We start from the raw sequence: 15,893 nt of genomic DNA on the forward strand, positions 1-15,893 counted from the left end.
TAAGGCTCATTCTTGGGAATTATTTTTCCTTTAAGTTTTGTCTTTTTCCTATCTATTCATATGTCTTGTTCCTCCAAGACTGACTGTTTCATGACATTCCAAGTTACTCTTCTAATGAAACTGTGTAGACTGTATCAAAGAGAGCACATCTCACAGAAGTGCCTCTGCAGCACATTATGGACTGCACATCTCCCTAAGAGCAATTTAAAATGAAGAACAACCTTTTCCAACATCCTTTCAGAACTGCACGTGGACATTAGCCAGACACAAGACTGAGCTGCACAGTGTGCATCTGCTCTTCACAGTGCTCATCATCACTGATATCTAACCCACAGTAAAGTCATTTGGCCAAAAAAAGCGTGGATGAGACAAGTGTACTAGAAGCCAGATGAACCTTTCCTTCCTCAGTGTCCATGGAAGGAAATGTGTCTGATCCAGCCAACACTTTCTCGATATTTCATTCCAGAGCATGTGATATCTGCAGGTAAGTCATTCTCCAAATGAACTAGGGAAGCCAGGTTTTGTTCTCATTTACACTACCTTATTATCTCAGTTGATCTTAGCACAACTATTCATTCACTCCAGAGTACATGATGTCAAAGTATCCCTAAAGGTCTCAGCCAGCCGAGAATCTGGCAGAATTTTCAAAAGCCATCTGCAAGTTTTCACTTTCCAGGAAACCTCTTTTCTACCCCATTGCTTTGCTAGGTCCAGCTCCTTTATGGTGCCACGATCTGACCCCCTCTGCAGACGCTCTGCTCCGAAGGATCTCGCATTTCCCACTCTGCCCAGTGGAATACGGACTCAATATGGGGGGGGGGTTTTGTTGTTTTTTCGAGGGACCAGCCCGGACACAGGGCTTGTACCAGAAAGTACATCTCGTTTCAGAGATGTACGCTGTGCGACAGCCGCGGGACGGTAAGAGCCAGGTGTTGATGCGGGTTTGTACGATGCCGGTGCCTTCCATCCCGCAAGGCCGGTGAGGTGGGGGGGCTCGCCCCACTTCCAGCTGAGCACAGCGCCTCGCCCGGGCTCCCGCACAGCCCCAGCCCCTCTCCCAGCGCAGCCCGCCCCGTCCGGGCGCTGGAGCAGCGGCCGCCCCGCCCGGCAGCGGGCGGGAGACGGCGGGGACGGGCGAGGGGCGGGCCGGGAGCGGCGCCGCCTCCGCGGCCGCGCGGGACGGCAGCGGGAGCCGGAGCCGGGGCTGGAGCCGCGCCGGGGAGCGGGGAGCGAGGAACGGGGAGCGGAGCTGCCCCAGCGGGGCGGCTGCGGGTGGGAAGGGGCCGCGCTGCCGCTTGTGCCTGAGCCGGAGCATCCCGAGCCGGAGCATCCCGGTGGCGTCAGCCGTCTGCTTTTCGAGGGAGGTCGACACTCCGTGTGCGGGGCGTTTTTTCCTGCCCCTGCCCTCACCCGTGCGCGTTGTTCGTGCTCTCGGTGCCAGCGGAGCCTCGGCGAGCACGGCTGCCCGGCTGCCCGGCGCTGCTGCTCGCACGTTCCCGGGGCCGCTCGCTCCCGCTGTCCGGCGCCGAGCGGTGCCGCGCCGGCTGAGGCGGGTCCCGGCGGGTCCCCGGCGGGTTTGGGAGGCTGCTGTGCGCCCTGGAACAGCTCCCGCCGCGCCTCGCCCGTGCTGCTGCTCCGAGGGAGCATCTTTAGCGGTTTGCCTGTCCTGTGCTGTAACCAAGGGCAGTTGGTTTTCACAAGCGTTTAACCGAGGTATGTGTTTTGTGGCCTGCGCTTGATCGTTCACAAACGTCTTTTGGAAAGAACCTGTATTTAGCCTAACTCACTTCGCGGGTTGGCGAGTGCTTGAATTGAACGAACGCTTCTTGGGTTTGGAGAAATTGCTTTCGGCGGAGGCAAAAAAGGGGAACGCTCTGGGAGAGCGTGGTGACAGCACGGGGCTGCACAGCTTCTGGAAGGAGGGATGCGGAGAGAAGGGAGGCACGGGCTGGTTTCTTTTGCTGAAAGATGCTGCAGCCCAGGGGTGTGATAGCGCAGACCATTGGGTCATCACTGTGCAAGCAAATTCTTGGCTCAGCGGGCATAAGAACAGGCTGCCACCCGTGTGCTCTTTCACAATGCTTGCAGAAAGATGACGGGGAAAGCATTGCTCCCTCTGCAAATAAATTGTAACACGCTTATCCAATGTAGTGGGAGAAGAACTGAGCTTATTCAGCACAGCATGGAAAAAAACACAGGATGGATGCACAAAAATATGCCCTTTGCAAGCATTTTATGTCTGCCTGAAAGCTGCAGGCTGTTTCAACATCATCTTGCTAGATGCAATAAAGTTTGGAACAGAAATCAAGTAATGCAAACTCTTCCTAGCCTTGCAAATACTAAACAGTTACAGGCAAATTGTGAAAATAGTGCTAAAGGGCCGAGAATTTGCCATGCTGATTAACATTTATATAAGCAAAGACAATTAGGAATGCATACTAGCTATTATTTAATTAATTCTCAGCTAATTATAGCAGAATGGGAGAAAGATGAATAGGAGAAATGTATAAAATCTGGACCATATAAGATGCATATAGTGCTGGCAGTTTTATTGTGATAAGGGATCCAGCTGGAATGCCATGTCTGTTTCCTTGTGCTTTTGCTTTTTACAGTCATTTTGAACCTACTCTAACTTTCCTGTGCCTGAGCAGACTGAAACAAAAGGCAACCTGAAACCACCAGCTGCCTTCTCTCTGCTATTATCCCTAGAAGGGCTTGTTCTCCTTAGGGATGGTTGCTGGCTGTAGCTGTGTACTGGCTGCCTTCCTTTCCCACCTCTTCCTCAGACTGGGCCACCCCTATCACCCCAGGTGGGGAAAGAAAAGGCAGGCATGTCCCCCCCCTGCCTCCCTCATGTTTCCCCAGCTTTCCTGTGCTCTGCTACACAGGCTGGCCTGCCTGCAGGCTGCTACTTGCTACATCCAGTAAGTATGCTTTGCTGTCAACAGGATATATGCTGCAGGACCTGGAACTGTTGGGGAAGGGGTCTTAGGCTATTTCAGCATCCAGGTCTAATCTAATACTATCACCATGAATGTATGTATGTGAATTTATTTGGCATAGGAAGCTGTTGTCGTGGACATTTTGCTAACCTTTTCAGATGTAAAAGGCTGAACTAGGATAACTCATCTCTGCCAAGTGTCTTTGTTCATAATTGGGTCTTACTGGTGCAGTGCAAATTGTAAATTGTCTTCTGTAAATTCTCTATCAGAGGCAGGAAGCAACAGAGCCTTTCCTTCTTGCACCCCATCTACACAGAAGCAGAAGAGGAATTATCTCAACAAGAGTACATTCAGAAGTTGCTGAAAAATCTGGTGTTCCTTATAGGTCTGAGACTTGGAATCTAAATACTAAAAAGTCAGTATATTTTCACCTCTACCTCCTGCACTCTTTTGCAAGCAGTCCTCCCTCTGTGTCTTCATGACTGCGGTTGCCTCCTTTTCCTGGCTTGCGCAGAGGAAATCCTGTTACGACAGAGCCGATCCATGGCGCTGCTGCAAAACTCACCTCTTAGCCTGCATCTCCCCTCTTTGTCAGCCCTTCTGCTGCTCCCTCTTTCTCCCTGCATCTGACATGAAAGTCTGAGGCTTCAAGTGTCCTTGACAGTCGCCCTGTACATGAGGTACCAAGTCTCCTGTTTCCCCAGGATGTACCCCTGGGCTTTGATCAGCCTGTGCCCTCAGCATCTTTCTCCTTCAAGTCATCATCTCTGCATTTCTCCCAGCTCCACCTTGTGCTTACTTGTAACTTCATATAGGCACTTTGTCCATCATTCCTTTAATTTCCTTGAAATGTCCCAGCACATTTGCTTTGGTTTGATGCCTTCAGCAGCCGTCTGGTGAGATGCTAAGACAAGCCCTCATCCGGTCTGTCATCATCCCTGCCACTGGAATTACACTTGCTCTGGACTGGAGCACGACAGTGTCCTCTAGAGCTAGGACATCTGAGAGGCAGTTGTTGAACAGATCACTCTATCTAGCACCAGCAGAAACTCTCCTTCCATAGCCTACATTATCCTGACTTGTTCTTTTTTGGCATTTCAGGCGCAACCCTGCCCCCTTATGCTTGCACAGCACAGCATGGCTCGCTGCAGCTCCCTTTGCAATCGTGTTGACTCTTTGCCCGAGTCGTTGCAGGCTGTTTTGCAAACAGGGACTATATGTGAATATTAGGCACACAAATATGCCATGGTTTCTTCATCAGGGGAGGGCATGCATGCAGCCTGTGTTGGTAAAATAAGGAATGGTGGGGATAGGGATCTTCTGTTACAGCAGTGAGGGGAAACAGAGAATCAAAGGAGAAGCGTGGTTTCTTACTTTTCTTCGTAAAGCACAAGGTACCCAAGTCAGGAAGCAGAGTTACAGTGAATGGAGTTACTGTGATAGCACATCTGTGCCTAAAATTCCCTTGACATTTAAATGTACAGACATTTAAGTGTAGTTGATACTGAATCTGCACTTTTTTTGAGAGAAAAAAAAACCCTGAAAATGATGCATTAACAGAAATTTCTGTTGAACCAAGTGTAAAAAATTGTGTCCTAGCTTTATATTGTGACAAAGTTCCTAAGAAGGTTGAAATGAAATCTGCTTGACATTTTTGGGTGTGATATGGATTTATTTGTGATTTATAAAATGTGTGATTTATACCTGCTTTTTTTTATAAAATATATTGAAATCAGCATATCAGCTGAATTTTGCAATAGAAAGGTGTTTTCCTATTGTTCCGGACTCTACTTCCTGGGTCACATCTTCGCTAGGTAAGGACCAATAACCCCCTTGACCAGCAAAGTTCACTTTGCTTTTACTGTTCAGCAAAGCTCCTTGCTGTAGTCTGCCCAGAATTCTCCCGAGACGGGAGTGGATGTTCCCATGTGGAGAGTGGGAGATGAGGGCTCTCAGGTACGCTCGTGCGTGCAGCCGTGTCATCGGCATCGGGCCGGAGGATGTGCTGCAGCACTGGCAGAGACAATAGAGAGCTTAAGTCCATTCAGTTCCAGATCTAGCCACACTTTGTCCTAAAACTGCATTCCTTGTAGATTAAGGGGACGGGTATGATACTTTCGAGGGGTTTTTCCCTTCTACCTGGAGGTGAACCTGAGGGTCTAAGCCCTGCAAGTTTTTAGTTCCACACATGAGTGTGATGAAAAATGAAAGCAAGCTCAGATAACAAGGACTGCTTGCCCTGGAGCTTGGTATTTTATCTGGTATGATATATTTGGTATGATATATCTGGTTTTGTTCTGAATAAACCATATGCAGGAGCTGAAGCACTGCCCCATGAGAAGTGTGGTGGCTTCAGGAAGAGCGAAGACAGTGCCCAGCCCTCCACTGCATGGCCACTTGGCCTCAGTTGTGGAGTCCAGTGCTGCTCTGCCTGTGTCAAATAAAAGAGGTGGTTATTGGGAGCCCATGTGAAGAGTCAGGCATGAAGTGGTGAAGCTTAATTAACTTTTGTTTGTTCTGAGATTAATTACATCACCGCTATGCCACACAGATGTATGCTGGATTAATCTCCTGAGAGGCTTCTCAGTTGGTCGGATGCTCCACACAGCCTTCAGAAAGAAGGGGTAGCAGGAATGGGAGGCTCAACCACTAAAGAAGGCAACAAAGCAGAGGCAGTTGAAATACTTTCATATACTTGTTCCACTGAGGAAAATGGGTTTTAATGGAATTTTCATTTCTCATTAAGCAGCCATTCCACACTACACTAAATTTTCTGTTCAAACAAAACTTCCAAATCAGATGTTGCAAGAAATCAAACAAGAAGTCATTACACAAAATGCAGAAGTTAAGGATTCCTGACACCTGCTGGTTTCTCCTCTTCCCTGGCTAACTTTGCCCTGGACCTCCTTTCCAGCCTGGCACCTGGGATCACTTTGACAGTGACACCTTAGTGGCTGTTTTTGACTGTAGAGGTCAATTACCAAGATTTAAAGCTGTTATGAGCAACCAAACGGCTGTGTGAACCTTCATGTCTTCTCTGCCTGATCACCCACTGTCATTAAACTTAGGAGCTCAAATCTTTTTGAGGTTTCTGCCTGGGTTGAATTTGGCTGAGAGTGGCAACAAAAGTTATTCCGAGTGGCAATAAGGGGAATAGATTTGGGACTGGACACCAAGAAATCAAATATGACCCATCCCCAGGGTCAGCAAAAAGTAGGCTGTTGAGTTTTGGGTGGGTTTTTTTTAGCAACCTGTATTTTTCCATGGGAAATTTTCAAAAGACAAATAAATATTTTTAACAGACCAGCACAGGAAGGAGATTGATTTCCTTGGTGACTGTATCCTTTGGGTGAGATTCAGACTGATGGTCTCATAGGATGCTAGACCAGGAGGGCCCCATTTCTCTATCTAAGTTCTCAGAGGCACAGCAGTGAGACTCCTTACCCCTCTCCACGTCCTGAGAGATACAGGGAACAGATAGATCCCTACTCCTTGCATATCTTACTGGCACAGTGAATGAATACACTGTTTGGGCCAATTCCTTTTATAGGCTACTACTACACCTGAAACAGTAAAAATATGTGTGAGGTGCATTAGAGTGGTGCAAGAGGATGAAGGACTGTGGGATACAACTGTGTATGGCAAGAGGTCTTCTGAAGATAAGCTTATTGATGTTCTGGTCCAAGTATTTCTCTGTTCTTCAAAGATAATTAAAAGTTCTGCCCTCCCTGCCTCACTGTGTACAGTTGCCATTTGAATATGAATGCCTGCACTTAGGAAGCCTTGAGGAAGCCTTGTGTTTTTCACTTCATGTTTAATCAGCCCAAAATTTGGTAGGCTCTGGGGGTCTTGCCTTGCTGGAGATTGTGGCGCTGTTGTATTGAATGAGGGGCTAAGTGGGCTAAAGCAGTGCTCTGTGTATCTGGGAGGAGATGGACTAACAAAGATTGGCCCAAGAAAAAAGAGCAAAATACTTTGTATTTGCTTTGATTGAAGATACAGCCCTGTTGCAGAGATCTATGCCTCTTTCCCCCAGGAAAGAAAGAAAGGGGAGGAAAAGGATCTCTGCTACAAGCAGACAAAACTGAGGGACATAGGGTAGAGCTCTTGGCCACGTGAGGCGTATTTGCCAGAGAAAATGCTTACAGGGGCTGCTGTACCTCCTCTCCATCCTGTACCACACCTGCCTCAGCCTCAGAAGCAGTTCTGGGTGAGGTGACAAGGGTGCATACCCTCACATCCAGTGCATATCCTGGGTCCATCTCTGGGGCAGCTGACTTTGGGGTTCACCCACAGTCTCCTACTTCTCCTTCACAAAGAGATGGTCAGGAAGCTGTCTGACTCCCTTTGGTGGAACATTAGTATAGTCAGTGTTATCAAAACATTTGGATTTCAACAATACTGTCTTTTAACAGCTGCACTAGACAATTTTCTGTATTGAACTTGGAGAGGCTTAAACCAGAAGTGATTCAGTGACTGAAGGGATGAAAGCAGCACAACAATGCATCAACATCCATCCCCAGAGATCTGCTTCTCTAACACAGTCAAACCAAATGTGCTGAAGGGGCAGAGCTCTAAGATGTACAGTGATTGTGAAAGTGTCTTTTGTCTCCCAGAGGGGAAAATCTGTTTGAGATTGGCCCTCTTTTGCTTTAATCTGTATAATTTCTTCATACACAAGAAATCTAATTTACTTTATTAAAAACAATTCAGGGGCTATGTTTTAATTTTAGGTATTGAATGCATGTAGCACACAAAATTCTTCTAGCTATTCATGTGCACATAACATATTCAGTTTGGATATTTCAAGTATGTCAAAATTTAAACTGCAGATAGTCAGAAATAAAGAGGATGAATAAATAATAGTGTGTAATCCAAAAGACCGGATTCCTGGCAGGAGTCTTCAGGGTATAATGTGAAATGAATTGGAGAGCAGATACAGTGCTCTAGTACTTAAAAATGTGCCAGAGGACAAATGTCTGTCTTGGTCCTTGAGCACACAGCAGAACAAAGGTAAGGTGTTATCAAAGCCTGTCTGTAAAAACAGAGTTCTGGATCATGGTTTTGATGCTGTACATGCCATGCTGTAACAGGGCCACAGAAGGATGTTGTTAGCAGGAATAAAACACAAGCCAGGGTTCCAGTTGATTGGGCTTTTTTCCCTTGAAATTTCTGCCAGTAAGAGCAGTCAAAATTCAGCACTTGTCCTTCCTTTATTGTATTATTATTGTTGGAGTTATTATTAAACTATTCCACTTTTATTTGCTTTTTTATAGGGGCTTTTCTCAGCATGCAGTCCCTTTAGATTTGGGCGTGAACACCAACCACATCCTCTGCATTGGACATTTAGCTTCTATTTCCATATCTTCTTCCTGCTTGTAAGTATTTTATTCTTTCTCCTTGCTTATTTTTCTTTTACTTTCAAAGATCAGATTTAACCCATGGGTTCTGGGTCTGATCCCAGGTCACAATGTTTTTGATTTACATTGATACAAATGACTCTAATCCGCAGATCCATGGGAAATGTAAATTAGAGAATCGTTGGAGCCTATCTGAATTAATCTAAGTATCCTTATGGTTCAGAGGGTTTCCTTTTTACAGCCCCACACAAACCCCCAAACAAAATATAACTTGATTTTAACCTGCAACCAAGCCATCTGGGCACTTGTCTTCTTAGATTTTCAAAGACATAAATTTAAATCATATTAAATCATAATAAAAAATGAAATTAGATAATAAATTAAAAGGAAAACTTTCCTTGTGGCAGGAAATAGTTTTTCTTTTCCTTCTGTGCTCTATTTTATTGAGTCAGTTGGCAATTGATCCTGTTTCCCAGGCAGAGTGGAAAAGGGATTCTCTGCTCCTGGACGGTCCATCTGTAATGGAAAAAGGAAGCATCCTACTGACTTGTGGTCTTTAATTGCCAAAGGCATGCATCTGAGAAGAAGTATTAAGGATCATATTCTTGTTAAACTGCGAGCTAGAAGTCATTCTTTGCCTTTCCTACCTACATTTTCAATGGAATAAAATGTTGCTCACATCTTTTTTCCTGTCTAGAGCTACTGTCCTATTTAGTTGCATGATGTTAAACTGCTACACTTTTCCAGTCTAGAGCATATTGCCTTTCAAGGCTGTAGTGCTCCTGGTACGTAAAATTCATTCAGCCCTTTAGTATGAGCATGCAAACATATTTTTATTGGCATTAAATATTTTGTGTTACATGTTTGCTGGAAGGGAAATATTGGCAACCTAGGAAGGAAATAAGTGTAGAAAACAAGAGTGGGAAGATGAAAGAATTAAACCAGGAGCTCCCTGGCCTTCATACATATATCAATCTAGTGAAGACTTGCTGCCAGCTTTTGGGACCAATCACTGTGATAGCAGAACTTGGGGAGGAGCAACACATCTTTAGGGATGAGTAAGTCTTAGAACTGGCATCACCATGTCACCTGGGAACCTGCACAATCTTCCTCCTGCTCTTCCTGCCCTGCTGCAGCATGTTGAAGTTTGGCCAGATGAGGACCTCTCTGTTGTAACTGTGCTAAAGACAAATTAAGATCTCATTTGTTAGGAGATGTTTACAATAAAGGCTTTCTAGGATACCTTCTACCTGTAAAGAAACAGTTCATAGGAGATTGTGACAAAAGTGTTAGCTTATGTAATACACAAACGTTGATTTTCTTTGATGTCAGTTTGTCTCTCTGCTTTTGAGGACACTGAAATGTTTTGAAGACACTGAAACAACCAAGATATTTCTTAGCTTGTAGTCCTGAAAATATAGGAAGAGCCAAGAAAATGAAGTGCTTTTCTGTGGCTGATAAACTCACAAGAAATTGAGTCTACCAGACCTATCTTTGCTGCCTGTTCCTCAGTTTTTAGAGTTTCAGTGGTGTGAGTGCAGGCCATTAAATTATATCTGACTAAGCCTGGAGAAGTAGAGTTGTTGCATCAAGATATATGAAGAAATACAATACAGACAGTAAAGCTTTTACAACATTGGGATGATGAAAAACCTCTGTTCATGCCATCCTGCAGAGTGTTGCAGTCTCATTTAATATTCACTTTAGTCTGAACTGGGAGATGGCTACTGTCTTAGCAATGCTAAGGATTAAATTACATATGTTACATATAATGTGGCACTCAGGGCATATGCTAATTGTGAGGCCTCTGCTCCTGATTACACTTACATTTCCTTACAAAATGAATTTTCCAGCAGATCCCATCAAATATGCAGTAGTGGCTAGCTTTGGCGTGGCTGCTTAGGCGTGGAACTGCTAGTACCTGCACAGTGACACACAGTGATGCCTTGCCTGATCCCTCACCTGCTCAGTTTGCCCTTCTTCTGGTGAATGCCACCTTGTCCATCTCCTACTTACCACAGGATAAAAGGAAATGTGAAAAACTCCAACTGAGCCTGCCTACAGCATCTGCCAAGTTGGCTTACCCCTGGAGTAAGAGTGGTTGTCCTCACCTGTGAGAGGTATTTATACCAAGGACATGAATGAAGAAACAATGCACAGCTGGGAGAATATAGCTAAATAGTGGCTCTGGTTGAAAAGTCAGGATGTACAAATGACACCATGTATCTAGGAGAGCCTTTCCTTTTGTGCCAATGCTCATATTTTAGGACCAGAGTGGCAGAACAAGGTTTTGCTCTCTTGTGCATCTAAAACCAGCAGACAGTGGAGGTAGAGTCTGTGCCTTCTTGGACCTTACTGAAATGTGTGAATCTTCTTGGCAGATTGTCCATCACAGCAGCAAGGCTGTGTAACAAAGGAGCAATAGCAGGAAAACTCAGCCATAGTCAGAAAGGCAGAGTATGATCTGGGGCTTTCAGCAGTGAGGCTGCACTGGAGGACTCAGGGAGCCTCCTCAAGTCACACAGCCCTGTCCTGGCATTGCAGAGGTGCCTCTGACAAAGTAATCCAGATCCAGCTACACCACAAAACCTGAGTGCCCCAGCAGACAGGTGCCAGTTCTGCTGTCCCAGCAGTTTTCAAGAGTGGTTAATTGGAAAGACGCCTCCTGTCAGACAGAGTTCTCCATCTGCAGTCATTCAGGAGCAATACTTGCAATTCATTCTTTGCTTTAAACCAACTCAACTTTCCAAAAACAGATGAGGGAAAGGCAGGGACCACTAGAGAATTGAAAAATTTCCCTGCATTGTTCGTTTCCTGGGTCAGTTTACAGCTCTCAGAAAGACAACAGGTTTATTGCAGTTTACCAGCTTTGCCATTATACTTTGATGTCAGTGACAAAATTCCCAATCATTTTTGAGGACTAGGTATGGGCTAAATCTTATGATGTTGTTGTATTTAGTTTTCAGAAATGCAAAAAAACCCCTAATTAACAAGAAAGTAAATTTGCCATCTGACTCTCTAGGGGTTATTTCTTCAGGAGGATCAGGGTAAGAGAGACAGACACTTCATGGCACTTACCTTCTTCTCCCAGCAGAAGCAGGAACCTGAGCTGAAGTGGTGGCTGTGGTGCACTGAATAAAACTACTCATGGCTTCATTTGGAATCAGAGTTTACATCACTACAAAATACTAATTTAAAAATAGCCTGGGTGATGTTGTAAGATCTATAAAAGCTCTGATTTAGCAAAACACATCTCTGCTTAACTGAGTTTCTGATTAGTCCTATTTAATACTATAAATTTTCCACTGACTTCAAAAAAAGTCCTTAAAAATGCCAAAGTTATTCCTTGTACCGGGGTCAACTGTTAGTAGTAAAAGCAGAATGTAGTAGATTTTAAATTTTTGAGAAATTTAAAGGCTTTCAACTTCTGCCATGTTAAAGAATTCATGTGAAGTAATTCCTTAAATTATTATAGAGCAATTCAATTGATAACGGATCTAATTTTCGTTATGACACGTAATTAAGAATAAACATCTTCTACATCAAAGCCTATCTTTTAAAAAGGATAAATTAGCTATAACACACTTAACTATTTCCAGAACATGAAATGAACACATATTGTTCCATTAGTTAATTTTATATCACCAAATTAAAGACAGTTCAAAAGGAATATAATCTCATAAAGATCTCTCTTTGTTCAGTCTGTTGTGACTTATTTCAGGAGATACAACAAATACAGTTTCCTATGGGGTTAAATACTATTAGGGTGATAAAATGGTTTTAGTTTAGTATATTTTATGCATCACTATGAGTTGTAGACCATAATGGTAAGAATTTTTTTATCTGATATTTGCAGATGCAGTTTTGCACTCCTGTGTATCTTGCAAGCTGTTGGGATGCTTGATTGAGACCACCAAAAGCTCCACTATAAAACAGCAAACACAATAAATAAACAATAAAACAACATCTGGAATGTAACCTTTTTTCCATAGCCCTTAGATAGTCGTGTCATGCTTGCTGGGCTGGCAGGGCTGCCCATTCCTTGGGATTTTGCTTGGAGGAGTCAGAAGCTGTATCACTCTACTGAAACATGCCTGCCATTGGTATCTTAATGGCAGAATTACAGCAAGGTACATTTTCATGTTTGAAGCCATTCAAAACATTTAATAAATACACAACAAGAGAGCAAGTCTGGCAGATTTTCTGGTTCTGGGTGCCTTTGGCAAGACACTGTGGAGTAAGTAGGTAAAATGGATTCATTGTCATGAATCACATTGTGATGTTGAGTGGCTTTGCTCATCTAGGTTGAGGAGCTGAAGTCTTGAGAGGGAGTTTCATTACTTGACTAGATTTTTTATCACAAGATAAATTGGATTCCAGTACCTGTGTCCCATATACAGTACATTTTTGATTGTGCTCTTCTGCAATTAAACAACTCGTGGTTGGAAAGAGTCAATCCATTAGGATTCAGTAGGATTTCTCCTAATCACTGCATTTTGAAAAATTGAGATATAGAGATAATTGCTGATTAATTCTTTAAGAAGTGCATCTTTGAGCTAAGAAATGTAACTCTTAAGACCTAAATTATATCAGGTGCACATTATCTGCTAGTAAATTAACCTTGCTTTTTTTTTTTTTTTTCCCTTGCAGTTCTGAAGGATAAAATCTTAAATTGTCCTGGGCTTGAGCAGTAAAGGATAAATTCATTCTCTGGCTGACTTGTCATCTCATCGTTGTGATGGAAAAATGTTCGCTTAAAATAAACCCTTTTTATGCCACTAAAACTGCCTTCAAATACAAGATCTGTTGTGATTTTTAAAACACAAACCCAATAATGTCAGAACCCGACCCTTCATCTGGATTTGTGGGAAACATGGAGAATGGGACTTTTCTGGAGCTGTATCCCACATCCCTTTCAACTTCAGTGGATTCATCGCCTGGCCGTTTATCCAACGTCTATGTCTATGTTTCTATATTCCTTAGTCTCTTAGCTTTTCTCCTTTTGCTACTGATCATTGCACTTCAGAGGCTGAAAAACATCATTTCTTCCAGTTCCTCCTACCCTGAGTACAATAGTGATGCTGGAAGTTCGTTCACTAATTTAGAGGTTTGCAGTATTTCTTCCCAGCGCTCTGCTCTCTCAAACCTTTCTTCATGAAAACAAATGAAAGGAAACACACGAGGAATGGAAGAGCTTTGTCTGGTCTCTTGGGGAGGTAGTGCATGTAACATTTGCCTTAGAAGACTATTATCAAGAGGTGTTTTTAAAAGTTTCCTTATTTTTTTTCCCCTCTCCTTTTCTAGTTTTCATTTCCTCTTTAACTAATTTTAATTTTGGACAATGGATAATGAATGATACCTGATAATCACTTCTTGCCTGTAATAGTGATGCTGTCTCTTTCTCACGCATAGACGGTGTTCATTAAGAGTGTTCCTGCCAAATAGTAATACACTTCTAACTGGATGTGTCATTTTTCTGCTTTAATTGTGACCCCTTCCCTGGTCTTGTGTCAGCAATATGCTGACTGTTTTTCTTTTCCTTTTTTAATTATATAAGGACTTCTGGATGAAATCCCTATTGCAAAAGTACAAAAAACCTGCTTAATACTGGGACAATTTAAAGTTGTTGATATTGTTTCCTTTTTTTCTTTTTAGTTTTCACATATTTTTCAGTGTTTATTGATGTTTATAAAACACAACTAATTCTTGAGGAATGTTGCTTTTGTTTATTTGTACTTCCAACTCGTTCTGTATAAAGTCTGTATTTCAGTTTTTGAGTCTCTTTGGTTAACTTAGTAAAGCAACTACAATAACAATGCTCACGGTTGAATGTGTGGAGGTATTTTTGGACCCCATTGCATCTTATTATCTTATTTGCCTGATAACATGTTCCTCCAGGGGGCAGCTTTTGCTGCTGAATCATAAATACCACACAACTCCTTTTCATTCTTCACCAATACTGCAGCTTATTCTTACCGGATACCAGGACAAAGTAGGGGTTTCTTGTAAAAGACCTGCATTTAACAAATACAAGTAGCAAGTGAGGAGCTCCTAAACTGTCCTTTAAGGATATGATGTTTGTACTCACGTGAGCAGGGACAGCAGGGACAGAAATTGCTTGTACTGATGAGGGCTTTCTGGGCCAGCCTTTGTCCTGTGATTTCAGAAATGTGCAGTGGGTGGAAGGGGGCACACATGGCTCTGCACAACGGCCAGGAAGACCTGAGCTCTGACCTGCAGGAAGTGCAAGGTGCACCTGCAGAGGGTAGGAAGGAATGGGCAGGATAAATGGCAGTGGCTCTGCCACTTTTCCCCATCAGAATAAGGGAAGGCCAGCGAGAGGGGAAGAGAAATGGATTCACTACCTCATTCCTCTTTGTCATGTCATTTTCTGGGTTATCATTTCCCCTGCTCAAAGTGTAACCTGTCACTCTATTTCTGCAGTAAAATAATGAGCAGCTTTGTGAACTGGATCCTGTGGTCAGCTGGGCTTTAAATCAAGCCAAACATTCATATTTATGATTTGAAGTGCCAAGTATGACTAGAACTGCAACCCCAGACTGGTACAATGCCTTGTTGTCCTTACTGCACTGTGTGAGCACAGCTCTGTCCTGCCACCCAATCCCATGCAAATTTTGTTCTCATGGCTGGATCCAAGTCACTGGAGAGACCTAAGAAAGGTATGGCATTGTCACTGACATAACACAGGTGTAACTCTGGAAGATGGGATAATCTCAGTGGGAGCAGCTGCCCTCCCCTCACATGGCACCACTGCCCAGCAGGCTGAGGGGTTAGGGAACACTTCCCAAACACATTTATACCTCTTGCCAAGCTGTCCATGCATTTGTAAACAAGACAGACTCTGCCATTCACTACACAGGCTTTAAAGTACAAATTTGGAAAGTCTGGTGTAAATATAATCATTAGAAATGCAGCTGTTGTTGCCAAACAATACAGATGACGCTGGAGTTGGTGATTTCAGATTTTAAAAGTAGACATGCAGTATGGTAAGTGGTAATGACTTATGGTGGTGATTAGTTCCTTACAGAGGCCAAAGAACTTGCTGACTAATAAAGGATGTAAACCTGCAGATTCCCTGAGCCAAACTGGTTTGATGGATATATTTACAGATTGGAATATTCTATTCATCTAGACAAAAGTTTCTTGTATGTCACTTTTCACTGTATTTGACAACTGGCCTTGAAAAAAGACGTAGCTGTTTAAAAGGGATCAGAAAACATTACTTCTCTTCTGAAAGCTCTTTGAAATCCCAAATCTGTTACAGAATGTATTTGTATGTTCACTGGCAGATAGAAATAAACAAGCTGTAAATCAAGACAGAGCAACTGTTTGACTATCTTCCCTTACTGACAAAGCTGTAAATTTGTTGCTTCCTTTGCTGCAAATGGAGAAATTTAATCAAAACCAGAGATGAGACCACAGGTCAAGATGGGTGTTTGTTCCCAGCAGTGTGTTTATACTTGCAGATATAGAGACATTTAATATTAAAATAGAAACTGTTGAAACCCCATCGGCTGTGTTCAGAGCTGTTGTCAAACTTCACCAAACAGAAAGCATTTTTCCAACTGCA

At 43.4% G+C, this 15,893-nt stretch overlaps 1 protein-coding gene across 2 annotated transcripts; it reads left to right on the forward strand.

The window, feature by feature from the left end:
- The first annotated feature begins 1,184 nt into the window (after window positions 1-1,184).
- Window positions 1,185-15,638, forward strand: SERTM1 (serine rich and transmembrane domain containing 1). Of its 2 annotated transcripts, XM_071448403.1 has the most exons (3): window positions 1,185-1,713; window positions 8,219-8,320; window positions 12,953-15,638. In XM_071448403.1, exon 3 carries the CDS (start codon window positions 13,137-13,139, stop codon window positions 13,458-13,460), a length of 324 nt encoding a protein of 107 aa, XP_071304504.1. In that variant the 5' UTR covers window positions 1,185-1,713; window positions 8,219-8,320; window positions 12,953-13,136; the 3' UTR covers window positions 13,461-15,638. The 2 variants fall into 2 exon arrangements, with proteins under 2 accessions (XP_071304504.1, XP_071304505.1); XM_071448404.1 differs by lacking the exons at window positions 1,185-1,713; window positions 8,219-8,320 and adding an exon at window positions 11,465-12,432.
- The last annotated feature ends 255 nt before the right edge of the window (window positions 15,639-15,893 follow it).

Source organism: Agelaius tricolor, unplaced genomic scaffold, assembly GCF_023055355.1.
Source record: "Agelaius tricolor isolate 1412-34295 unplaced genomic scaffold, bAgeTri1.0.p SCAF_26, whole genome shotgun sequence".
NCBI lineage: Eukaryota > Metazoa > Chordata > Aves > Passeriformes > Icteridae > Agelaius > Agelaius tricolor.